The sequence below is a fragment of the Hyaena hyaena genome, unplaced genomic scaffold (genome assembly GCF_003009895.1).
Source record: "Hyaena hyaena isolate Hyena2069 unplaced genomic scaffold, ASM300989v1 scaffold_294, whole genome shotgun sequence".
Classification (NCBI taxonomy): Eukaryota; Metazoa; Chordata; class Mammalia; order Carnivora; family Hyaenidae; genus Hyaena; species Hyaena hyaena.
The window spans coordinates 1,134,599-1,162,050 of record NW_024080923.1 but is presented as its reverse complement, the minus strand read 5'-3'; the positions used below and the strand labels follow the sequence as shown (position 1 = coordinate 1,162,050).

Sequence of the window (27,452 nt, the reverse complement as noted above, 5' to 3'; positions counted from 1 at the left end):
ATGATCGAACCCATTGGGAATCAGTACGTTGTAGCCAGGCCAGTGTACTCTGCAAACGCTTTTGGGGAAGAACATAAGAAGAAACAGAGGTACCACAAGACCTTTCTGGATCATCTCAAAGAGTGTTGTAGGTAAGATATTTTTTAAGGTACCGGTATGAGGAATAAGTGAAGCACTTTCTCCTTAACTTCTCAAACTCTCCTTTCTGGCTTTAGCCCACAGCCTCCAGAATCTTTTTATCTTTGCTGTCCAAACCTCCTACGCCCTGTCAGAGCCAGAAAGGGAATCTCTAAAAGGAACACCATCTCAGCTCTCAACCCAATCTTTCCCTATCAGAGGACTAATAAATGAGGGCGGAGGAAAATTCTCAACTGAAATGTTGTGAAATCCGAGCTGAGGATGACAAATAAGCTCTAGTAGGGCCAAAGAAAATCAGCATTTTTCTTAAAAAAAAAAAAAAAAGAAAAAAGAAAGAATTCTTTGGTAGTGATCAGGAGGCGGTCCACATGGATACTAAGGCAGATGTTAGTGGGAAAGGTAGTGAAAGTGGTAGTTCCTTCTTGAACATAGTATCGCCTTTCCCAGTTTTCCTCTACAGTCAGGTACCAACGCTAAAATCTGATAATAATTAACTGAGTGTGGTTTTCCATGGTTTCAGCTGTTCTGCACAGAAGGCCAAGAGAATTGCCCTGTCTTTGTTACCCGTAGCATCTTGGTTACCAGCCTACAGGGTAAAGGAATGGCTACTCAGCGACATTGTTTCCGGAATCAGCACAGGATTAGTGGCTGTACTGCAAGGTAACTTTTTACAACTGAGATGGGATTGGGGCGCCTGGGTGTCTCAGTCAGTTAAGCGTCCAATGTGGCTCAGGTCATGATCTCACAGTTCGTGGGTTCGAGCCCCGCGTTGGGCTCTGTGCTGACAGCTCAGAGCGTGGAGCTGCTTCCGATTCTGTGTCTCCTTCTCTCTCTGCCCCTCCCCTGCTCGTGCTCTGTCTGTCTGTCTCTCTCTCTCTCTCGACAATAAATAAAAACATTTATTAAAAAATAAAATAAAATTGAGATGTAAGTCATAGATCGTAAAAGCCATCCTTTTAATGTATAAAATTCAGTGTTCTTTGTGTATATTCACAAGGTTGTGCAACCACCATTACACAATTCCAGAACATTTTTACCACCAGCATCATCCCCAAACCTTCTTGCCCATTAGTATTCACTTTCTATCCATCCATCCATCCATCTCCCTGCTAACAGCTTCTGTCTCTCTTGATTTGCCTATTCTGGGCATTTCATATAAACAAAATCACAGAATTTCATGTATCTGGCTTCTTCTACTTAACACAAGGTTTTCAAGGTTCATCCATGCTGTAGCATGTGAGGGTAATTCCCCTCTTTTCATGATGACTAATAACTATGGTGTGGGTAGACCACATTTTGTTTATCCATTCATCAGTTGTTGGATATTTAGGTTGTTTTCATTTTGTGGCTATTATGAATAATGCTGTTATGAATGCTTGTGTACAGGTTTTTGGGTGAACCTGTGTTTCAATTCTTTTGGGTATATCCCTAGGAGTGTAATTGCTGTCACACGGTAACCCATTAGGGTTCAAATTTCTCTACAGCCTTGTGGACACTTGCTAGTATCTGCCTTTCTTATTTTAGTTCTCCTAGTGAGTCTGAAATGGTATCTCCTCGTGGTTTTGATTTTGATTTCCCTGATGACTAATGATGCCGAACATCTTTCCACAGGCTTACTGGCAATTTGTATACCCGTGGAGAAATGAATCTTCTGCACATTTTAAAATTAGGATTTTTTTTATTGTTGAGTTGCAAGGGTTATTTATATATTCTGGATACTAAACTCTTAGCCAAGATATGACTTGCAAATAATTTCTCCCATTCTGTGGATTGTCATTTCACTTTCTTGATAGTATCCTTTGAAGCACACATTTTTTCATTTTGACAGTGCTCAATTTATCTGTTTTTAATTTGTTTGCTTACTCTGTAGGTGTCATTTCTAAGAAAACCATTGCCTCATCCAAGGTTAAGGAGACTTACACCTATGTTTTCTTCTGAGAGTATTACAGTTTGAGCTCCTACATTTACATCTTCAATCTCTTTGAGCTAATCAAGTAACATTTTTAAGGTTCAATGTGAAACACTTGAAGGACTTAATGAGGACTTCTGTGATTCCACTTGCCTGAAATAAGGACCCCGACGCTTGTGTATTTGCAGGCTTAGCATTTGCTCTGCTGGTCACCATCCCCCCAAGCTACGGACTGTACGCAGCCTTTTTCCCAGTTATAATCTACTTTTTCTTGGGCACTTCTAAACACATATCTGTGGGTAAGTGAATTCTTGGGCTAATCAATGCTCACACTGCTTTTTCGTTGTTAGCTCCATTAGCCGCACGCTAGATTAATTTCAAATTGTGTCTAACCCGAAAAGGTGGTCATAGTTTCTTCTAAGAATTGGGACTGGGGGGGTGAGGAAGGAGACCAGAGCTACAGGGGTCGGTCTTTTTATCCCCTCCCATTATGGTTGAAAGACAATTGTGCCTTCGGAAGGAGTATATTGACTATAATGCATCCTCTGCTAATTAGGTCCGTTTCCTGTTCTGAGTATGATGGTGGGAGCAGTAGTTGTGAGATTAACCCCATCGGAGAGTACAGCTGCTCTGGAACTCTCTAATAGCTCAATGAGCAATGACTCATCAGCAGATGAGTATAAGGTGATGGTGGCGGCCACGGTCACAATCCTTTCTGGAATCATTCAGGTGAGCACTTTCCTGGGTGACTGCCCTCCCCATTCTGCTTGTCTTCTGTCCATTCTGCTTCCTGCCACCCTCCTGCTCTTCCCTTTGGTCTGTATCCGTCTTTCAGGAAGTAAGAAGGGTCCCTGCCCCCAACCAGAAGCAGAGGAAAAGATCCACATGGCAAAGATGAATGAACGTGGGTCTAGAGAGAAGGAAATACGGGAACAGGGAGGCGCCAGTGGCAAGGAGAGAAATGCAGTAAAATACCTGAAATCAATACAGTCACCAAACATAACCATGTGCAAGTAATAGCGACGCTGACATCTTTGGAACATTTCTCTTCCTAGCTCTTCAGGGACTGTGACCTAGCTGCAAGGACCTGGGGTTGAGCACTTTGCACTGTCCATATCAAAGTTTCGGGGAAGCTGCAGAGACCTGTGCAGGGCCAAAGCCTCATTCACACCCCTGACACCGATGCTAGTGAAGAGTGACAACGTCACGGATTCCACAAGATGTGGCCTAAGTTTATGACCCGTGATATAATTGGCTAAGGCCATTCTGTAAAGAAAGGACATTTAAGCGAGGACATTAGTGGTGTGTCCACCTGACAGACAATACAGCCATTTCTTTGAAATACGTTTCTGAATCTAGTGCCCTTGCATGCCCACAGTGCCAGCTGCATTCCAAGACACGGATGGAAAGGCGATCCAGAGACCCAAAGGAAGGAGAATCTGTCCATTCATGTTACTGCACAACACTGAGGCTTTGGGGGAATTAACAACTGCTTCCCCCCGTCAAAACCGAGCACTTCTGAGGTTCAGCACATAGTTAGGTCCTTCTTACGAAAGTAACTTCTTTGAAGGAACATGAATGGATGCTCCCACGAATGCTATAGCAGCTAGAAAGTCACCTAAAATTACATGCGAAAATTTATGAGGGCTGATGCTAGATAAGATTTTGCTATGGAAGGTATGTTGGGTGAGTCTTCTAAAGATATCGCATCTTTAAAAAGGTGGAGCAGGGAGGAGTCACCTGGTGCTTCTTGGGGTATACTAGACTTACATGCTATGTGAACACCGTGTCACGATCCACCTCGCGGGCAGGAGACGGGCAGGAAGGGGAGGGGGCCCTGAGCCCGGGTGTTCCAGGAGACAAGGACACCTGCTTCAAGACATAGGCACACAGGCTGATCCTTTACCTTTTCAATCGTTTCATTTGCTGGTGCTTTGGTTTGCTGAGCCGTGCCCGCCATCTACACTAACAACGGCCTTTGCTATTCTCTTCCCAGTTGCTCATGGGGGTTCTTCAGATTGGATTTGTGGTGATATATCTATCAGAGTCGCTAATCAGTGGCTTCACCACAGCTGCTGCCGTGCACGTTTTGGTTTCTCAGCTCAAATTTATGCTTCAGCTGAACGTTCCTGCACATACTGATCCATTTTCAATTTTCAAAGTGAGTAGTCCTTTTGCCTAAAAATATCAAAATATGCCCAATTTACCATCATGTGTCTGGGAGAGCTTTCCTTTAATGCCTTCAACGTAGGGCTTTCTGACAACTTCCAAGAAGTCAGTGGGCTGGGAACTTCAGTCACATTGAGGAAAAAATTAGTGGCAAAGGGAAGAACACTGAATATCAACCACATCTACCATCTGGTCAATGTGAACAGAAGAAATTAAGTACCAGTCCTCTGAGATTTGACTCTTAAGTATTATTTAAAAGAAAAACTTGAAATGCATTATTTTTAAAACAAGACAAGTTTTTAAAAAAAATTTTTAATGTTTTATTTATTTTTGAGAGAGAGATAGAGGCAGCATGAGCAGGGGAGGGTCAGAGAGAGAGGGAGACACATAATCCAAAGACAGGCTCCAGGCTCTGAGCTGGCTGTCATCACAGAGCCCGACGCGGGGCTCAAACCCATGAACCGTGAGATCATGGCCTGAGCCGAAGTCAGGCGCCACCCAGGCGCCCCGGAAGTGCATTTTTAAAAAGATATTTTTATTTATTTCTAGGAGAGAGAGAGAGAAACAGCGTGAGCAGGGGAGGGTCAGAGAGAGAGGGACATACAGACTTTGAAACAGGCTCCAGGCTCTGAGCTGTCAGCACAGAGCCCGACGCGGGGCTCGAACCCACGAACCGCGAGATCATGACCTGAGCGAAAGTCGGACGCTTAACCAACTAAGCCACCCAGGCGCCCCCTGAAGGGCATTATTAAAGGCTTTACTATTTTGTCCCAAGATTTCAAACTTTCCTCAACATCTTATTCTGAAAGAAATGTGCTAATTAAATGTTAATGTTTCCCTATTTCTAAAAGGCAGGTCTTATTGTTTTGAAATTGAGGTTCTTCTCACTCTTTGATGCATCCCTGTTTCTAAAGCAAAAGGATATTAGCCAATGTGTAATGGCACAGTGGCTCTTTCTTCTTCCCAAGGATGACTGTAGAACAGTGTACTTAGTGCTTCTGATTATTTAAAACCTATTTAAAAAATTTTTTTTGAGAGAGAGAGAGCAGGGTAGAGAGAGAGAGAGACAGAGAGAGAGCAGAGATATAGGGAGAGAGGGAGAATCTTAAGCAGGCTCCCAGCTCAAGGTGGAACCCCACACAGGGCTCTATCTCATGATTATAAGATCATGACTACGAGATGGTGACCTGAGCGGAAATCAAGACTTGGTCACTTAACTGACTGGGCTACCCAGGCACCTTTTAGCCCTTCTGATTTTATTTAATTCTCTCTTTTTGTCTTGCTGGGTCTAGTTAAATGTTTGCCTGTTTTATTTATCTTTTCCAAAAAAATCAGCCCTTGGTTACATTGATCTTTTCTATTGTCCTTTTAGTTTTATTTCATTCATTTCCCCCTCTGATCTTTGTTATCTCCTGTTGTTAATCTGGGGCTTATTCGTCCCTCTATCAAGACTGTCTTTGGGAGTTGAGACAGAATTTGCGCCATATTGGAACCAACACTCCGTCACTCACATCGAGAGCTATTCTAGAAGTGGAATGTTTGCGGAACCATTTGGGATCTATTTTGGGCCTGCTTTTGCTATCTGGATCCTCTGGCTACGGAACCTAACTGGCCTCAAAAATTAATATTATGCAGGGACTCTTGAGTGGCTCACTTGGTTACGTGTCCAGCTTTTGGTTTTAGCTCAGATCATGACCTCACAGTTCGTGACTTCGAGCAGCCAGGATGACAATGCAAAGCCTGCTTGGAATTCTCTCTCTCTCCCTCTCTCTCTCTGCCCCTCCCCTGCTCACATGTACGTGCTCTCTCTCCCTCTCAAAATAAATGAAAAACTTAAAAAAAATTAAGATTATGTATTGTGCACAATTAGCCAGGAAATGAATTCCCAAAAGTGATACAGACAGTAAACCAAGAAATGTGAAGGGCTTTGACCTTCAAGAAAAAAAGGGGAGGGGACAGGAATTAAAGAGACATATGCTAAGAAAACTTTTGGGGATCAGAGGTTGTTCCCTGGATACAGCAATGATGATGACTGTGGAATAATGGCCCACGAGTCCTAAGAGCAGAAGAGACCGGCTGTAAAAACGTGGACAGTATCCGGGGAATTTTGACACCAGACAAGGAGCTTCCCAGCAACAAGCCAAAAGCACCATGAGTGGGGTGTCGATAGGGCGCTAACCCACCTTCCTCATACCTCCACGCTGGTATCCACAAGCAGCCATTCGTGGTTAATGTGAACAGAACAGAAAATCACTAGGCCATCTAGGTCTGCCTTCTTGCCGCACTATTTCTTGTAAATATATTCAGAAATAATTAAACACCGCACCCTCATTGTCCGTGAATATAACCCTTGGGGGAGAAAGCAAAACAAAGGAATAAATAAGCAAAAAGCAGGATCAGACCTTCAAAGACAGAGAGGAGACTGATGGTTGCCAGAGCAGTGGGCTGGGAGTTTGGGCAGAGTTGCTGAAGGGAAGAGGGAGACACAGTTGAGTTACAAAACGAATGTGTCACGAAACTAAAGGCAGAGCATGGGGACTGCCGTTCACGATACTGTAACAGAGCTTCATGGTGACAGATGGTAGCTATGCTTGTGACACGCACAGCGTAATGTCTAGAGAGGCTGAATCACTGTAGTGTACACCTGAAACTAACATCCTGGGCCAACTGTACTCAAGTTCTTAAGAAGTTCATAAAAAATAAAAAAGATTTTTAAGAAGGAGGAAAAAGTATAGCACTTGGCTGTCCCTCGCTTTTATGATTTCAGGTGCTGCAATCCATATTCACACAAATAGAGAAGACTAATATTGCAGACCTTGTGACATCCTTGATTATTCTGCTGATTGTATTTGCGGTGAAAGAAATAAATCAGCGCTACAAAGCCAAACTTCCGGTGCCCATCCCAATTGAACTCATCATGGTAACTGATCATCTTCAGACTTCCTTCCATAATTCATTAGTCTCCGCTGTTCTGCCGAACACCCTTTGCCACTTGCAGATCAGGAGGTGTCAGTGGGATAGATGGCGTCTCTGCAGTTTCCGGGTGTAATATTTAGTTTGGTTTTCTCTTCATGCACAACTTAATGACTTCCTCTCATGGTTGTGGGCTCATTCTCTCCGTGTAAGACGTGGCCGGCGCGGACAGCACGGTCTCAGACGGCGACAGGCCCACCGGAATCAGAGCCGCGGTTCTCAACTCTGGTGGCACATTAGAATTGCCTCAGGACTTCCGTAGAAAGTAGCAAGGCCTGGGCTTGAGATTCTTATCTCTAGGAGACTGTTAGTCATACCTCATATTTCTAACTTGGGCAATTTGTAACTTTGCAGACTGTGATCGCAACAGGTGTGTCCTATGGCTTTGACTTCAAAAACAGGTTCGGGGTGGCTGTGGTTGGAGAGATGAAGAGAGGGTAAGTGTGTCTTTAATGATCAGTCTCCAAGTACTGAATAGAGAGTGGACGTTAGCGGCCGAGGGCTGCAAGCCGAAATGCACCAACCTCGCTCAGAACCTCCCCGCCTCTTGGGAGGACGAGGAAGGCACGGAACTCTCCTTCTAGGAAGGAGCCATAAAGGCTCGGCAGTTCTCACTGTCAGGAAGTCGGTCCTTGTGGAAGAACTCACACGCCAGATGAGCGGGGATGCACATGCAGGTAAAAGCAGAGCCACGTTAAAAAAAAAAAAAAAAAAAAGGCAAATCAAACCTGCTTCTGCTTCCAGAAAGGAACCGAATGAAACCAGATCCCCTTGCCCACGAATCACTATAAACAGTATGCAGTGTTTTGCTTGAGGCCCCCGGGGCCAAGCTGCAGCAGTTAAGAGAGAGCAGAAGGGACGGCTGGGGCGCAGGCTGTGAGCAGCGCACGCAGGCACACTCTGCCCTTCCTCGTGGCCACGTTCAGAACGAGGCCCAGGACAGACGTGCAGGGACTGCGCTGCCCGTCGGACTGAGACGAGAGACCCAGCTTGGCGCTCTCTTCTCCCTGCCCGCTGGCCACAGCACCAGTTTCTTTCCATTTGCTTCCCAAGGACAAGTTGTGTTCCTGTTAAAAAAAAAAAAAAAAAGACCTCCCTCCCTCCCTCCCCCCCTCCCTCCCCATGCCTAAGGAGCTTTTGAGAATTCCAGGAATCAGCATTTATAAGCATTGTTGACTTTAAAATAACCAAATTGTTTTAAAAAGCAAATATGTGTATTTAAAATTTTTTCCAGTGTTTTATTCATTTTTGAGAGAGAGAGAGAAAGACAGAGAGAGAGAGAGAGGGCCCAAGCAGGGGAGGGGCAGAGGGAGGAGGAGACACAGAATCCGAAGCAGCTCCAGGTTCTGAGCCGTCAGCACCGAGCCCGACGCGGGGCTCGAACTCACCAACCGCGAGATCATGACCTGAGCTTACCCGACTTAACCAGGCGCCCCCTGAATAAAGTGAAAATATTTTTATCACCAGATAGACATCTGTTACACTTAATGAATCTCAAACACTACTTTTAATTTAAAAGATTTTTAAGGAGGAATTTGTCTGAAAGACTGAAAAACTGAACGACTATATCTAGGGCTTTTCTCCACTCTGCAACTTGCAAGTGATTATACTTTATTTAGAAGTCTTAGGAGACATAAACTAGATAGATAGATAGATAGATTTTTTTTTTTTTTTTTGATAGATAGATGATATATAGATGATAGTTACAAAATTAAAGAGGGTCTTTTCATAAGGATTTGAGAAATAAAAGATAAACTTAAGATCAGTTAGTTACAGTCGTGGAGACTTTTCTTAGTAAATAAATCTTGAATGTCAGTGGACCTCTCTCCACAGTGTTTGTGGGGTGGGGCAACGAATAACTCACATTTAGAGAGGCAGTGTAGCCTGGTAAGCATGCTCACCTGTTCTAGAAGCAGAGTGTCTAGGATTTACTTGAGTTATTTTTTAAATCTTGAGCAAATAACTAAACTCTATGCCTCAGTGTCCTTGGCTTTAAAAACAGAGTTAAAAATAGTAGCTATCACATTGGATTTTTGTAAGGATTAAGTGTGTTAATACATGTGACATGCTTAAGTGCCTGGCCTATGGTAAGTACTCACACTGCATTACTACTATAAACTAATTTAGCACTTAAATTATGTACTAGGCTCTTTCTGGGTGATAATTGAGTGGGCATTTAATTTAGAAAAATTTTTTTATGATCAGCCCCCTCCAGGACCAGAAATGGTGGGGGAAAGGGAGAGAGGCAAACCATGAGAGACTCTTGAATGCTGACAAAAACTGAGGACTGATGGATGTGGGGGGGAGGGGGCAGGCGCATGGAGGAGGGCACTTTGGGGATGAGCACTGAGTGTTATGTGGAAACTAATTTGACAATAAACTATTTGTAAAAAAAAAAGAAAAAAATAAATAAATAAAAAGAGTATGTATAGGAATAAAAAAAAATAATAATAAATGCATTATTCCCAGTGGGGTCCATCAAAAAAAAAAAATTTTTTTTAGAGAGAGAGCACATGCACAAGCAGGGGAGGAGGCAGCTGGAGACAGAGAGAGAGAGGGAGAGAGAGAGAGAGAGAGAGAGAATATTAAGCAGTCTCCATGTTCAGTGCAGAGTCTGACTCAGGGCTCAATCCCACAACCCTGGGATCAAGAGTCAAATGTTCAACTGACTAAGCCATCCAGGCACCCTAAGTGGGAATTTTAAATTTCTGATGATTGCAAATAGAATATTCTTAGAAATTAATGATTATTAATTATTGCTAAGCTGCTGTTAATAAGCAAGACATCTTAAGAATGATTTTGTGACGTCACACACACGGCAGAAAGGGAGTGACCATCCAAGCAGTGGACACAGAGGATATATTCAGATGCCAGAGGGATCTTATAATACTAGCGAACAGGCACTTCATACCTTACAGTGCGTAAAGAGTATTCATGTTCTATTAGTATTCTGATAGTTCTAACAGGATTCATTATTTTATTTGATCCCCCCAGAATTATGAAGAAAATAAAACAAGTGTTATTATCTTCCCTTTACAAACGAGGAAACTGGCTCAGGCAGGGTACGTAGCAGAGCCAGGAATTGAATCCAAGTCTTCAGACTGTAAATCTCCACACACCTCTCTGTCTAAGGTATTTAGAGGCCAAAACAAAATAATAATAGCAGGCCTCTGGTTATTTTGGTATAAAATGCAAATCTTAATTGTGTCATGGATTTGGGGTTTATTTTGTAGAAAACAATATTCCAAGATAGCTTTCTGATTCATGGTAGCTGCAGAAATATGTGGTCATGGTACTTCTTCAAGATTAAATCTGGGATACTTGGGTGGCTCAGTTGGCTGAGTGCCCAACTTCGGCTCAGCTCATGATCTCATGGCTCCTGAGTTCAAGCCGCACATCGGGCTCTGTGCTGCCAGTTCGGAGCCTGGAGCCTGCTGCAGATTCTCGGTCTCCCTCTCTCTCTGCCCCTCCCCTACTTGCACTCTGTCCCTCAAAAATAAATGAATCAAAAAAACTTTTTAAAGATTAAGGCTGAAAATATATTAACATAGGTACTCACAAAATATGAACAGCAAGTGGGAAATTGTCGAATGGATCCAATAAACTTACTTTCATTAAGATTTAGTTTAGAAACAGGTGTCAACAGGAGCTGAGCATATCAATAAATTGGTGTTGACTTGGAGATATTTGTACCTTTCAAAATACAATTGGTAAATATCATTGAACTGTTCTATATTCATGAGGTACAAACACAGAAGGCTCTTCTCTGAGTTGAACGTTTCCCTGACACTATGTCATGGTAAACGCCCTTCTCCCCTTGGGCCACAGATGGCTCTAGCAGTTCTGTGGGACCCAGGGCAGAGTCCGAGGCCCATGTGTTTGCTAAGGGCTTTTCGTGAAAGGTATTGTTATCAATGGAGGGGAGACTTTCTCGCTTCCCTCGTCTTGAATTGTGTTTGTTCAAAGACCTTCATCCATGGATAACTATCGGAGGGATAATGGGTGACGCTTTTCAATCCAGCGTAACAATACAAGTGGGATCTAAGACATGGCACATGAAGTTAACAGGGATACGAGTGTACATTATGGTGTGGCGAAACTAGCAAAACATCAGATGCACCGTTATCATGCATGGGACTGTATTGACATTCTTGTATCAAATTCAGGCAGCATTGCTTTTCAACAGTAAGATGGCAGATTCCAAAATTTGTGGTGGTGCTGAATTCTTGCTGGTCACACTCCAAAGTGAGACAAAACTCAGCCTGGACTGCATTCATTCATTGATTTGCCCAAAAATTATTGACCACCTGATGTACGCCATGAAGAATGCTCAGTCCTGGTCATAGGATAACGGAGTAGTCATAGTCCCTGCTCTGTGTCAGGGTAGGGAGTTGGGGGGGGGGGGTGGAGGGATAAGGAAGGGAAGCATCCAGAGCTGAAGAAACATAGAGAGTCTCATCCAACCCTGACCTTGGTGGTGAGGGAAGACTTTCTGGAAGGAGGGAGGGAGGGGGATGAGGAGAATGGTTGGGGCAGAAGGAACAGCAAATTAGAAGCTTCCAATGTGAGAGCACAGATGATGTCTTTGAGAAACAAACAAAAAAGCTTGGTACGGCTGGAGCATAAACTCTCTAATGGTAGCGAGTGAGCAGGAGTGGGAGTGGGTAAGGGGGCAATGGGGGCCTTGCTAAAGAATTTGGGCTCTTCCTGAGGGCAAATGGATGCCATTGAAGGTTTATTCGTAGGTTGGTGACTTTCAAACTTGGCTCAATTTCCTTTTCAGGTTCCATCCTCCCATAGCACCTGACATGCAGGTTTTCCAAGAGACCATTGGGGATAGCTTTGGCATCGCGATCGTTGGCTTTGCGGTGGCCTTCTCAGTGGCCAGTGTCTATTCCCTCAAGTACGATTATCCGATTGATGGCAATCAGGTAAGGTTACAACCTACTCTGGGTGTCGTTTGGCCATTTCAGGTAATATTGGATGGTGCCATCTTTAAAAAAGAGTTTCCTCTTCGTTCTCCTGACAGGAGTTAATAGCCTTGGGATTGAGTAACATATTTGGTGGATCATTCAAAGGCTTTGCCGCAAGTACCGCCCTCTCCAGATCGGGGGTTCAGGAGAGCACTGGAGGCAAAACACAGGTATTTCAGGGTCTTTGCTGTGAGAGCCATCCTGGCGGTTGTATGGGAAAATCCAAACCAGGGGAGAAGGCGATTTTGTGATGAGCATCTTTTCATCCTTACAGATCGCTGGGCTTCTCTCCGCTATCATCGTATTGATTGTCATTGTAGCCATTGGATTTCTTCTGGAGCCACTACAAAAGGTAATGCCTGTCTGTCTTTGGGTACCCCCTCTCTCTCTCTCTCTCTCTCTCTCTGCTTTGTGTGAATCAAGGACCCTGGTTCTTCAACTCTGGAAGCACAACTGAATGGGAAAATGAGCTAACAGCAAACTCAAGCCCTCTTCCTAATCAATACTCTTGCGCCAAGAATATTTGTTTTTCCGCTGGCAGCATTTTACGAATGTTAGGAATGCAAGTGCCCCAGCTCCCTTATCTACTCTACCCTCCAGCATGTCCGTAGCCCTGAATATAATTAATGTTTGGAAGGAAACACACCCTAGCACGGCAACTTCCATATGCACTGACGGGAGTGAAGATGTTCTCAAAGGTTGAGGTCATCGGGGCCTCTATCAGCTTCCGAGTGGTGCTACCAGCCACACAGCCCATCCTTAGGAATCCGCCCTGTAGTTCCCGGAGTTAGTTTGGCCTCCGAGACCAGCGCTGTGTGATTACAGGGTGGAAGCAAATGCCACACACAGGGCTCCCACTGTCACCCTCATGCTCCTTTGCCCACATCTCTCCTGGCATTTTTGAGGGTTTAGGTTCACGCTTTGTAACCTGCGATAGCACCCAGATTAAAGAAATGGCAGCAGGCCCTGGGAAACAGAGGTTCTCTAGGGAAACCGACAATGGTAAATACATTGCTCTTCGTGGTGGTAATATAATTTTGAGGTGCTCCATGGAGAGCTGGGTGTCAAGCCCTGTAGACCTACTTCTCATCCTGGCGCTGGCACTTATTCTCTGTGTGCTTTTGGGTGAGTTGCTTAACCTCTCTGAACCCCACGTTCTCCATTTGTAAAATAGGGAGGGAAACAGTACTCGCCTCACAGAGTCACTGTGAAAGCTAAATGAAATATTGCGCATGAAGGACTTAGCCCGGGGCCAGGCATGACACTTAATAAATGGCAGCCATTCTTATAGATGTTATTATTTTTGTATTGCTATTACTCCACAAACATTAAATTACACTTCTGACCACAAAGGGCATAGAGAGAGGACATGGGCCCCCAGTGTTTATTAGTTGATATCTAGGCCTTTTTCCTTGTTGGTCGGTGGCTGGAGAGTGAAGATGGTCCCAGGTTTCTGAACTAACAGTGTGGTTGTGCCAAAGAAACCCCCTGGCCGAATCTGTCTTCAAGCATGGTAGAGTACTATTGGCCGAAAATGTGCATTCTCCACCGACTAACTGATTTCCAAAAGAACAGCATAAAAGGAATCAAGCAGTCACCTCAAAGACATAGAAGGTGTATCTCAGTTGAAAGTGCACATCCAGCCACCCCTCCCCCATTAGGGAATTCGGCCCTATTGTGCTTCTCCCACAGTAGAGAGGGCTCTACCTCCCCCATGTCGACTTGGAGAGCCTCAAGAAGGAATTGCCATTTAAAATCCTATATCTCTCATGAATAAGGAACAGCAAATTAGAATCTTCCTAGGTGAGAGTACAGGGACATTGTCCCTGAGGTGAACCAAAGGCCCTTCTACAAAGGATCCATGTGACACATTCTGCGGAAGCCATTGCGCACGCAACATCTGTTCTGAGCAGCTGGTTTGCTTCTCTGTGTCATATGAAATATGTCAGTAGCTAATGACAAATGTCTCTTGAGTGCTGCTTAAGTATTAGTGGAGTTCAAAGCCTTTTATACGTATTTAACCCTTTATATCAACTGCGGTACGGATAACTGGTTTCCATTAAGATTATCTCCCTTTTCCTTTCTATGGCTTCTCAGTGCTCTGTAACCTTTATTTTTTCAAAGGGCTCAATGTATCTCAGTGAAAAATTTTAAAACCTGTTTCTCCGTGGAATACTGACTAGGTGAGGGGGAAAAATGCCTAGTGAAAAGAAAAATGGTACACACCTTCTGAAGGTGGTACTTGGCACGTTTGCTACTAAAGTACCCCAAAGAGGAGGCATATTGTACAGAGTCCAGCAGATGCCTCGCCCAGCCACCGTGGTGACATCCTGTAGCGATATTACATTACCAAAGCCATCACAGTGGCACTGGTACCGTACTGTTAACTAGATTACAGGCTCTATTCAATTTTCACCAGTTTTTAACTGGTAATTTCCCTTTCAATGCCACGGAGACCATTATTTGGTGCTCTAAAAAATGGCGTCTGTTCTCACAGTGAGTAAAATTAACAGGATAGATGTTAAGTTCTAAATGTCACTTGTGAAAGTCAAAAAAATGCTCAGATCGGTCAGACGATCTTTGAGATGTGGAAAATAAAAACTGTGTCGGGCTTTTCTTCCTGCACTGCACCGCGATGGCATGACAGTGGTCGATGTACAAATGATGATGAACAGTTTGAACTGGGGGCGGGAGGTGTCGGGAGCATGTTCCCACCATTGCGTGAAAATCCAAATAAGGAAGAGAGCATAGTTGCCTTTTCAGCATTTTTTTTAAAACCAGAACTATCCTAATTCCTGCAAAACATATTATTTCATTTTGGCACGTGGAGAAACAGAAGCCCCAAGTGTTGCTGGGGTAGAGGTGAGTTTACCACCCAGATCATTCTTTGTGAATCTACTAATCGAGTTGCATCGACATCAGGGTTTCTTAGGAGAGGCCGTGCTACTGAGTGGTTAGGACTGGCTAATATTGCGAAATATCCCTTGGCTAGCATATCCAGTCATTCACTGAATAAGTATTTGATCCATCCTATACGCGTTTATTTGCCAGGGTGGGGCCTGGGTATATAGCAGGGAGTGCGACAGACGTAGTTCATGCTGTGCAGAGAGGGCGCCTCAAATCTTGGCTAACCTCAGCTTCCTCTTAACAAATGGTTGAATGCTGATCATCATCAAAGGTTTGAATTATGATTCCAGGTGCACCAAGGTCCCCAAGCTTTTTTATTTATTTATTTTTTTTTTTAACAACAAAAAGGAACCCTGTCTCTCCATCACCAAACAGGCTATCTTTGGGGAAAACGTTTCAAGGTGTGGGTTCTAAGATCTGCCTGTCTCCATCCCAAAGTACGGGCTAGTTAGTGCTTTCATCCGTCCGTAGCCTGTCACCGACTCTGTGGTGGGGACAAAGCTATGACCAGGAACAGGTCAGAGTCCCAGGTCTGGTGTTTCTTGACAGCACCGAACACGGAAGAGGGTGTGTTCTGAGATAGGCTTCGAGGCTCTTTAAAGGACACGACTTATCTACAACCTTCACCTTTGCTTCTACGTGGCTTCTTTGATTATCTTTCCGTACATCTGCCGCTTAATGTGTTTTGCAGTCTGTGCTGGCAGCGTTAGCGCTCGGGAACCTGAAGGGAATGCTGATGCAGTTCGCGGAAATACGAAGACTGTGGCAAAAGGATAAATATGATTGTGTGAGTAGTGGCAGCGACACTTGAGACAGGGCGGGGTCAGGACGGCATTCTAATCCCGATGGGAAATGCATATTCGTAGTGTAAGCTAAGTGCAATTTTCTTTCCCCACGTCTGTTCAAACATCCGAGCTTATTTCATTTGCTATTTTTAAACCGCATACTCTGACGATCATCCTCTGGGATTTTAATTTAAAAGAGTGAGCCACTTGCGAGTAGGAAACTTCCATGAAACACAAGTATGATATGGTTGCTTCTGGTCCTCATTAGATCACACGTTCGTTTCCAGAGAATCTGGGAAGAATTTAAATTCTGAACATTCCTCTAGGAAATACCCTAGAAAGGCTCCCCTTGTGCTTGGCATGCCTTGCGAGGAGAAGCAGAGTCCATAATTTGATCAGGATCAAAGTCTGGGGCATAAAAAGGTTGTTAACGTATCCTACGGCACTTCACAGGAATAAAGTAATCAGCTACATTTGGCTTACTTTTGTTCCTGATAGAGAATTGTTGGGATTTAACACCCTTTTGGCATGCTAAAATTCTTGTACAGATAGTAGCCACTTATTAAATCAGCGGGCCACAAGTAAGAAATTCGTAGAAACCCTGCCCATTAACTTGCTGACTTTAAGCAACAGGTGCTGTTTCTGCAGCGTTAGACTGAATCCTTTCCTTAACTGGTTCATGGATGGGATTAGAAATGAACTCACTCTTTTCGGACTTCAAAAAATATTTGCGTGTGTTTCTGGGGCTCCAAAAGAGCCCACAGAAATGACCTCTCGAGGCGGGTCCCTTGTCCTGTCCACGCCCAACCTCTGCTTTGACTTTAGAAGTTCCTGCTTTCCCAGAGCTCTGGACCTAAGACACTGGACTTGAGTAAATGGTGGTACATGTGTTCTCTTCTTTTTACAGCTGATCTGGGTCATGACCTTCATCTTTGCCATTGTCCTGGGACTCGGGTTAGGCCTGGCAGCTAGTGTGGCGTTTCAGCTCCTGACCATCGTGTTTCGGACCCAGTTGTGAGTGTTTGTCATGCTTTGCTTCCTTGCAAGACTTCAACCTGCCTGTGGAAGGGGAAAAAAACTTGTCACTGATTAAGGGGAAAGTAGTTTAGTTAATAGGCATGCGTATCAAGATGGGCCAGTCTGTTCTTTCTCACGTTCACTCACCTCAAGGTGAGCAACAGAATGTCCTGACCCCGGAACATCAGCCCAGGTCCCACCAGCTGTTGGTGGACCAATGGCTTTGCCACAAATTCAACGAAATCATATAAATCACGGGGTCTGTTGGCCCAGCTATAAACCAAAGCCATTATCCTCTTGGCAGGTTCGATGTCTTTGCTTAGCCTTTGCTTAGCCAGACATGGGAATGTGTTCCCGCAAAGACTGTGGGATTCTCCCTGTCTGGTGGAGGGCTATTCCTCTCTATGGATTGCTAGATTGTGCTCTCAGTTGAAAAACAGGGAGCTGGATTAGAGAACGTCTCCAATCCCCTTCTCATCGGAAAAGGAGACAAAAGCTAGTTAGCATTCTTGATTCTTAACGTCCAGTCCAAACATCTTCCTGATTCTTAAATCTCGGCCATATAGTGTCACCACCATGCGGTCACTCAGCCTATGGTAGATGACATGGCGTGACAGAGACACAGCCTTCTCGGTTGCTTAGGAGTTCTAGAACAGAAGGTGGTATACTTAAAGTTAGTACCTGGCTGGTGGAATACATGTATGTTGAAATGTTCATGCACTCTTATTCATTTATGTTTTCATTCATTTCTTGGGGGCCCACCAATCATAGAGACAGACGGAGTGGTCACAGGCCAAACGTTATGCTTCTCCATGTCCTTATCTCTACGACGGGGTAACCGTATCTGTCTGTTTCACTGAAAAACTGTGACATTCGGAATCCAAACAGCAAAAGCACATGGAAGCAGTTTGTAAAGTGCAAGGTGGTAACCAGGAGGCCCTGTTCTAGGAGACGTGGGAAGAGAAGTAAAACAAAGTGTTTGCCCTCCAGGGTGTCTAATGGCATGATGATTCCCCAGCCCTTTAAATTTTGAAAGCGAGCCGGCTTTGACAGTCTAGGGAAGTCTGTGTTAACAAATGTTCACAAGTGATTCCCTTGGTGTCGCTTTTCCCCGACAGTCCAAAATGCAGCACACTGGCCAATGTCGGAAGGAGCAACATCTACAAGAATAAGAAAGATTACTCTGACGTAAGGAAGATTCATTTTTGACTTTGACTTGATGAAAGATATCAGTATGAATCCAATGAGCATCATCTCGTATTATGTCTCTGCCTTGCAGATGTATGAACCGGAAGGGGTGAAAATCTTCAGGTGTCCATCTCCCATCTACTTTGCAAACATTCACTTCTTTAAGCAGAAACTTATCGATGCTGTAAGGTTTGAAGTTGTTACACATATATTTTTTCTGTAATTCCACCGGAGATCTGGGGTGAAATGTTTGTTCTGCAACCAGAGGGTTAAGGATTTCACATACATTGAAGCTGGGTTGTGTTAGTGTCTTTCTGTCCTGTGTCGAAGAGCAGGTGAAACTACCTTGTAAGGGGCCCCCATTCATATGTTGGGAGATGAGGCCCTTTGGATGAGGTTCAACACAGAGTCTCCTTTTATCCGATTTTGCTACAGAGTGAAAGGACGTAATACAGGATTTGGGGCTGCTGGGATTTAGTAGATCGTATCCTACAAACTTTCTTTAGGCATCAACTTCAGAAACAAGAGAGTACTTATTACTTGACTGCCACTGCAGATATTCAGGATAGCAAGTGAATATTTGTGATATAAATGGAAATGAGTAAATATAATGTACATGAATATTTAACACCAAAGAACAGCTGAATGTCCCCGATGGGCTGAAGAAAAGACAAAAAAGAGGCAGCCTTTGAGGTTAATAAACAAAAGATCAGAACTCAATCCCTGACCTGCCTTTTGGTCTGCTCTGTACTTTGCATAGAGCTCCTGCCTTAACCTTAGCTATTATTATTAGTTGGGCGTGAATCAAGTGTTTTCTTACCCTATTTTTTTTTTCAAAAATGCTATTATATTGCTCATATGGCTTTTTATACTGTCCTTTTCACTTAATCTGGTATCTTCCATCTAACTACATTTTTTTGTCAAGGATTTTTTTTATTACATAATGTGATTCTTCTTCTTTAGGACTCTGGAGCTAAATATTGCCCCAGCAAGAACACATTTGTTTTGAAAAAGAGAAAAATGAAGGCTGCCCTGAGATCTAATACTAAAACTGTAAAATCATAAAATAATAGATGTTGTAAAATACAATCACATGAATTTTAATAGAATAAAAAATTACAAAAAAGCAGAGTACTAATCAAGTGTCACCATATCCAACAAAGAGAAAGTAAATAAAATCCTCTAAGGGTTGCATTGGCCAAACAGACACAAAGATTTAGAGTTTAGACCTCTTGATGGATAATTTATAGACAAACCCAGGATGACACAGAGCTTTTGCGTGTTGATAATGGCATACGCCCTGAGCAGACCAAAATCTGACACAATGTCATCACTGACGTTGTTTCAACCATTTTTAAATTTTATTACAAATATCTTTATTATGTGCCCCAACCCGAACCCACCCCACTTGGAGTTACTAGAATTCTGCCGTATAATATTCAGTCATATAATATCCAGCACTCTTGTAACACAGCAATGGATTTTTCAGGTTGGCTTTAATCCACTACGAGTTCTACGCAAGCGCAACAAAGCTTTGAAGAAAATCCGAAAACTGCAGAAAAAAGGCTTGCTGCAAGTGACACCAGTAAATTTCTTTTTTTTACGGGAAAAAGTATTTTTTATATTTAACAACATGTGGGTTATCATCTCAGCTATGCACTGATTCCTGGAGCAAACAGAACCTTAGCCCAGCACTGACTGCTTGTACATCTGACAATCTGTGTGACCAAATTATAGCATTTTCACAAAAGTCTTCTAGGCCTCCTTAGTTCTCCTCAGGGCTTCTCTAGTCCGGTGAGATTCAGATCACTTCCTGGAAATGAAACTAGTAAGTTTCTTACCCACATTTCTGGGTGTTACAGCTGAAGGTATTTAGAAGAAGTAGTTCAAGGTGTTGGTTCCATTCCCTTAAATGAAATGCCAGGTAATGAGGTCTGTCACGTGTCGATTAATGTAGTATTTTTAAATGGCAGCTTTGAGGGTCTCCTTAAAATTACTGTTTTCCTGGGAAAATGTTTATTCTCCAGAGAAAAGGTCATTGCTTGACCTGACTTTGAATCAGTGCTTCAGAAACCCACTGGTTAGTTTTGACAGATGTGATGTTTTTCTTGGTCAGAGTTATCATGCGTATTACTGTCTTCTCGTGCAGAAAGGATTTATATGTACCAATGATGGCTTTAAAGATTCCGACGAAGAGCTGGACAACAATCAGATAGAAGAACTGGATCAGCCGATCAATACCACCGACCTGCCTTTCCAGATAGACTGGAATGCCGACCTTCCTCTCAGCACTACGGTCCCTAAAGTCAGCCTGCATAGCCTGATTCTTGACTTCTCAGCTGTGTCATTTCTTGACATTTCTTCAATGAGAGGTCTCAAAACGGTAATTTCTTCTTTCCTAATAAAAAACAACCGATCAGGGGCACCTGGGTGGCTCAGTTGGTTAAGCAACTCACTTCGGCTCAGGTCATGACCTCCCAGCTGGTGAATTCGAGCCCCATGTCGGGCTCTGTGCTGACAGCTCAGAGCCTGGAGCTGCTTCAGATTCTGTGTCTCCCTCTCCCTCTGCCCCTCCCCAGCTTGTGCTCTGTCTCTCTCTCTCTCTTTAAAAAATGAATAACATTAAGAAAATTTTTTAAATGAAAAAAAAAAAACCAATCAGCAACCAAAGGTAAAAAGTTCTATTTGTAGAAAGATGCTCCTTTAGATAATACACATTAAGTCGAAGTCAATGGTCCTCTTAGGGCACTCCATGGAGACAGCGGGAGTGGGGTGGGGCGTGTTCAGTGCAGTCTTTCAGAGAGACTGGCATAGAATTTCGAAGACAACCACACCTACACATCTAACGTATGCTGAACTGCCATTAGACAACTATGCCCACACCCCTACCGAATTCCAGTTCTGCAGGACCTTTTCGACCCACGTGGGCGCTGTATCTAAGTCGCCCTGAAATACAGACTATTTGGGAAGGTCTAGGACCAAAGTGAAGTCACGGATCCCTTTGTTTTCATCTCTACCCATTGTAAACCGAAGAAATTTCAGTTGACTATATAAAAGCCGTTCCCCACCACCCCCACCGCCCCGCCGAGAAAGTAGTCATGGGAAAGAATTGATGTCACATGTGATTTAAAAATAGGACTGAAACCTTCCAGTTGTCCTCTGTTCTCTTTCCATGGCTCTGTCAGCGCTTCTAAACAAATTAGTTTCCAAAAGAGATGCAGAAACAGAAGTAAAGAAAATTTAAGAAATGCCACTTTTACCACTCTTTTCCTTGGTTTTTCACAGAAAGCTGCCTACATAGAGCTGAGTTAAGATAAGATCTATTAAAAATGGGTGAACTGGATACAAAATTAGAAAATGGAATCAATTTCATTTCCCTCAAACTTAGGAAGAAAACATCACAGAACTTTTGAGGACAAACCACACATACACGCGTGCGCTCGCGCACACACACGCACGCACACATACACACTCATATAAACACACACACAATTTGTGTTCTGATTCCAGCAGTATAGAAGAAAGAACAGGGACTATGCCCTGTGATTCCTTGAGCCCTTATTGTTAGTTCAGTGCCTAATAGAATTTCTGTGTTAAACAATTTTAATGATCAATAGTACAAGTGACTTTTCTTACCTTATATGACCTTACTCACATCACTATTGGCATTTACCTTAGCCTAGAGACCTGGAAAACATAAAGATGCATTGGTATTAGATGCATCTAGTCACTGTGGGCAGAACAGTGACATCATGAGGGCTTTGGTTTTTTCTAATTCCGTGTAGCTAGAAAACTCTGGTCAAGGTCATCCCATAAAAGAAACAGCTTTCAAGTTAAATCAGGGTTCATCTTGTGAGTTGAAGCAGATTTCCCTGTTTTTTCCCCAGATTTCTTCCTGCAAGGATGATGATTTTTAACTTCTTCCTGAAGACGAGAGTCCTTTCCTTTAATGTTATTTCCTTCTGTCAGAGCCTCGTTTCTAACTGTAGTTATCTCTTTACACTGTCATCTTTTTTCAAAATGTAAAAGGTCCTTTAAGCAACACATCACCCATAAGGTATCATTATGATAGTTTTCTTTATATTTCTCACAAGTAAAACAGTTCCCTAAGGAAGACCTACTTTCTTTTTAACAGCTTTTGCAAGAGTTTATCAGGATCAACGTAGATGTGTATATTGTTGGAAGTGATGGTAAGTTGTTTGGTTTTTATGTTCTGACAAGCACTTCAGGTTCATGGCCAGCTCTCGCGGTAGACAGCCTCTCCAAAGCGTAGATCTTGTTTGTGATCATCAAGAAGGAAATCTAACGTGTAGCCAAACCAACAGAAATCCCTATGGAAATAACCTCTTTATATTTTAGTTGTAATGATATATAATTAAACCCAATTTACAATGTGAAGCCTATTTTCATAGGCAGCAGAAGAATGAATATATAACCACTTTTAACTCTCATCTTCCTGAGAAGGTAGGCTTGTTTTCTCTCTTCCTCATCTCCCCTGATTCCTCAGCCCATAATACAGTAGCTCGGGGGAAAGCATTTTAGGGAGAGGGGACAGTGCCTGGCTCCTGAGGAAGGCATGAAACTGGCATCTTCTGCTTCTCCCCTCTACTGGTTCCTGTCCCTAAAACCTACGGATACATTCTAGTTTCGAGGCTTGCTTATAATTAAAAATACTCTGTTGATCTCAGTAATCCTTTAATCTACTAAACAGTTATACTCCTTCCCCATCACACCAGGTCTCTTTGAAAGTATCCTGTCCTGCTGCCTCAGCTGCCTGGTATTCTTCTTAGCCCTAAACTCAGATCATCACCTTCCTTCCCACACTGCACACCACGCACCTCCATCAGGGTTCTGGTGACCACAGTGTGCTCCTCTCTCCTCCTCCCGCAGGCACTACTAAGTCTTCCCAGCATTGAAAGCTTGCCTGTGAACAGACTTTCTCACCTCCATGCTTTTATATCTTCTCTTCCTCCATCCTTCTCCAAACCCTGGGCATTGAAATGGTATCTGCTCTGTCAGGTTTTCCCAGACACCCACCAAGAGGAAACCATCTTTCCTTGCCTTTCTCTGATTTTCCATAGCACATCTTCTGTACCTCCCTTACTTGTGCAACAAACCCCCAAGGACCTACTTCGTGCGGGCCATTACTTGAAGAACCAAGAAACCATAAAGAAAAAAATCCAATTGTTTCCTGCTTTTATTCTTCTACAACACTTTTCATTACTGTAGGTGTGTATACAAGTTCTATCTTCTTGGGGTTGAGTTTCATGTCTGTCTAATTCATCTCTTCATCCTGCATATTACCGAGCCAGGGCTCTGCACATAGTTGGCATGAGGTAATAATTTGGTTGAGTGATCTGTACAAACAAGGGCTGGTGAGTGCCTACAAGAAGGGGGTTTCTCAAAGATAACTGGGGAGTTAATGCAGGGTGCCAAGGAGGGTGTTTTCTGATGGAACACAGCAGCTTTAGGAAAACAGATTACGGTAAGTAACTGGCAAGTAACAGGTCCAGCAATCCAGAACGAGAACACATCACTGGTCTACGAGCATATGTTCTATTTTAGCAGAGCCCCACTTTTTTATAAACCACACTTGCTGGTCCCATCATTAGCCAGAGAGATAATTCACTGAGCTCCTGACTAAAGCCAAATGGATCACTTTTCTTCTGAGAAGTGCTAAAAGCTTTCCTCAGTTCAATCTTTTCCTTATTTCTTTCTACATTGGGATGTTAAATGTATCCTTTTATTCGAAAGGTATCAGACATTGCAATCCCCAAACACCTAACCAAATACAAATGAACTGCCCATTTGCAAATGGAAATTCAAATCCCCAGTCTTGAGAAGAAACTCGTGGCCAAACAGTGGCTTCCTTCTGTTATTCTTCCTTTCCTCTCCTCAGACGATTTCATAGAGAAGCTTGTACAGTGTAAATTTTTTGATGACGAAGTCAAGGACTCCATCTTCTTCTTAACAATCCATGATGCTGTTCTGCACATTTTGATGAAGAAGGATGACAGTGCTTCAAAGTTTAATTCCAGTCAGGTACCAGCTCTACAGTGTTTTTCTCATTTGTCTAAAACCTATCTGCAATTACATTTCCCTGTCTTTTTCAACCTTAAAAAAAAAAAGATTCCTAATCCATAATTCCGGTTTTCGCAGGAAAAAGAACCAAAATTTGATTTTACCATAAATACAAATGGAGGAATACGTAATCGAGAATGTCAGGTAAGATTCCTCAACAAGGGTACCTTTATCTAGACGACACAACAAAAACCTGAAAAGCAGTGAGGTCTCTTCCAGCACGAATTTGAGACTCTGTGCCTCTTCCCTAGAAAGTGGAAACAAGGCCAGTTTTCATAGGGACTTGGGGCGGGGGGGAGGGGGGGGGAATAAACTCAGACCAAACAAAAAAGGATAGAAAATGATATTAGACCCTCTATTAGTGCCATGTTCAGCATAGAGAGAGAGAGAGATCTCTTTGTGCTTTTTAAAGTACTTACAACTAAGATCTTATTCTAGTCTTGGGGCAGAGAAAGGATTACTGTTTCCACTTCCAGATGAATTAGTGACGGTGCTGAGATGCCAATACACACTTCTTGATTCCCAGGCGCATCGGGAAGTCCCTAGCACAGAGCTTCGCCCAGCGATGAAAGGGAGGTTCCTCTCCTTCCTAATTAGAAAGATTTGTCAAATCATTTAACTGAATAGTCCTATTTCAGTTTAGAACATTTATTTCTGGAATATTCAGTCCTTTAAGGGACTATCTCCAGTTTGGGAAAAGCAGAATCACAAGTCAAAATGGGTATCCGCTCTAGGTCGGCTACATGGTAGTTTAATATCTCAGGCTTACAACAATATGCAAAGAAGATATCTTCATTTCATTAACAAGAAAATTAGGAAAGGCTCAGAGAGCTTAACTAATTTGTTTAAGGTCACACACCAAAGTGATAGCAACAGGATTTGAATCAAGATCTGTCTGATGCCAAGACCTGGGGTCTATTCACCATCCTCTATAGGCTCTATCCTTTGGTGAAAGACTAATGGAACTGAGGGTCCTAAGAAAGAATCTAATGATTGTCAAGTACGGGAGGTGGCTGGTGGTATTTCTCTTATTTGAACAAAGGATTAAGAAGAAAAGAAAAAAGGAATCTAGATTAGAAATGAAGAAGTATATTGCATAATGACCCTAGACCATTATTAAAAGTTATGTCAAATAGGGGTGCCTGGGTGGCTCAGTCAGTTAAAGCATCCAAATCTCAGTTTTGGTTCAGGTCATGATCTCACGGTTCATGAAACTTAGCCCCACTTTGGGCTCTGTGCGGACAGCCTAAAGCCTGCTTAAGATTCTCTCTCTTCCTCTCTCTTTGCCCCTCCTCTACTTGCATGCCCTCTTTTTCAAAAAAAAAAAAAAAAAAAAAATTTATATTAAATGGGAAAAGCTTCTATGAAAAAGCCATTCTGGGAGCTAGATAGGTCTCAGTGAGAGCCCAGCCTCAAAGAGCACCAGTCACATTTCTAACCAGCCAAGTGTCCTAGGGCTGCATTCTAGTGAGATCCACATGTGGCACCTTGCCTGAGCCCCCTATAAGGAGAGACTTACCAGAAATCCTCTCTCCAATAGCTTGATTCAGGACTGTCACTAAGTTTTATTATTTATTTATGTTAATTTTTTAACATTTATTCAGTTTTGAGAGACAGAGAAAGACAGAGCGTGAGCAGGGGAGGGGCAGAGAGAAAGGAAGACACAGAATCCGACGCAGACTCCAGGCACTGAGCTGTCAGCACAGAGCCCGATATGGGGCTTGAACTCATGACCCGTGAGATCATGATCTGACCCAAAGTCGGACACTTAACCGACTGAGCCACCCACGTGCCCCTAGAATTGTCACCAAGTTCTAAAGGATAAAGTAGAGAAACAGAACTTATACTCGCCATCTGATCAAAGCTTCAGAATCAACTGTCTAGCAGAATGTGGTCAGCACCATTCTATTCCTGTTTCCCGTATTTAAAAGTAACAAACAAAAAAAGTTTAACACCAATTCCTTACCTCATCACTTAGAGGAAGACAAATCAGGCCCCCAGTGGTGATTCACAGAAAAGCTGAAAGCCAGCACACAGAGCCCCTTGAACCTTGTGTCGCCTCTGAAACAGTCGTGAAGGAATATATTGCTACAACCATTGCATTGATGATTAAGTTAAATGAGGCCTTTGAAAGATACGCTTACATCACAACATGTTATCCCATGGGTCTATGTGAACCAAGTAGCAATGGAATGTACATGATCATTACAATTCAAGAGGAGCGGCACCTGGGTGACTTGGTCCATTAACTGTCAGACTTCAGGTCACGATCTCACCGACATGCGTTCAAGCCTTGCATCAGGATCTGTACTGACATCTCAGTACTGTGTCTCTCTCTTTCAAAAATAAATAAAAATATTTTAAATTAAAACAAATTGTTGATGACTGGTAAATACTAGGTCTTAATTTTAATAAAATGGACCATAAATACAACATAGGATTGTTGAAAGAGACAGAATTTAACAAATCTTTTAAAACAAGAACTTTCTATCTTCTTTCAGGTACCAGTTGAAACGAAATTCTAATCAACATACAATTCGGAAGGTCCTTCATCTGACTGTCGCGTAAAGAACAACCTTATACCCTGAAGGCTATTGATAAGTTCATACATCGTATGAAGAATATTTTTACTCAACAGAATTATGTTTCAGACTTTGGAACGAGATTGTTCTAGCGTCATATATTTTTCACCTATCTAGTATAAAATTATGTAAATACTCTTAATTTTTTATCTTGTAGATTTCTCAAAGGAAGACAATTTTTTGTTTATATGTATTTGTATAGCACTGACAGATTTCCCTCCAGGTCACTGTATCTTCATGCACGTGTTTTGCACTGTATTTACACCACTGCTTTGAATCTCGTAATTTATACAGTTCATACCGATACATCTCCATTTAAAAAATTCCGTTGTACAGTGGATATGTCTTGTTTTGTTAAATTTGTTAGCTTGCTGGAATATGCTTGTTGTGGGTTCCGTTGGTAGTGGTCTGGCTGGAAACCTGCCACAAGAGAATGGTCTAAAGCCTCTGCAATGATCCTTAACTTTGCCCAGAGTTTACGGTCATCACTATAGCTTTTTAACGCATTCAACAACCTCCTTTCCAGACTTAGACACAATCCTTCTAATGCCGTATCTGTAAGAAGTCCTTTTCTTCCACCTCGTAGTATGAAAGTTGTATAAGCTGATCAAGATGAAATGAAAAGGCAAGAAGGTGAAAAGCAAACAGAAAACATGATGGGTAACCAGCCCTTCCCAGTCTTGGAGAAAAGAAAGGGTGGCAGGATCCAGTATGACTTCTTCTCCACTGC

At 42.9% G+C, this 27,452-nt stretch overlaps 1 protein-coding gene across 1 annotated transcript; it reads left to right on the top strand.

Annotated features, from left to right (window-relative positions):
• Nucleotides 1–26,665, top strand: SLC26A3 (solute carrier family 26 member 3). The gene is made up of 20 exons (XM_039247245.1): nt 1–131; nt 659–798; nt 2,236–2,346; nt 2,604–2,776; nt 4,044–4,208; nt 6,984–7,136; nt 7,544–7,626; nt 11,973–12,120; nt 12,219–12,332; nt 12,437–12,514; nt 15,761–15,856; nt 16,762–16,868; nt 17,990–18,059; nt 18,151–18,243; nt 19,549–19,644; nt 20,209–20,442; nt 22,195–22,249; nt 23,959–24,101; nt 24,219–24,284; nt 26,642–26,665. Exons 1-20 carry the CDS (start codon nt 1–3, stop codon nt 26,663–26,665), a joined length of 2,280 nt encoding a protein of 759 aa, XP_039103176.1.
• The last annotated feature ends 787 nt before the right edge of the window (nt 26,666–27,452 follow it).

Bases quoted from the DNA above. Each gene is read 5' to 3' on its own strand.
- SLC26A3 (XM_039247245.1), top strand. From the start codon at position 1: ATGATCGAACCCATTGGGAATCAGTACGTTGTAGCCAGGCCAGTGTAC. The intron at 4,209-6,983 runs GTGAGTAGTCCT...TTATGATTTCAG, and splicing joins ATCCATTTTCAATTTTCAAA to GTGCTGCAATCCATATTCAC. The intron at 18,244-19,548 runs GTAAGGTTTGAA...TGGATTTTTCAG, and splicing joins AGCAGAAACTTATCGATGCT to GTTGGCTTTAATCCACTACG.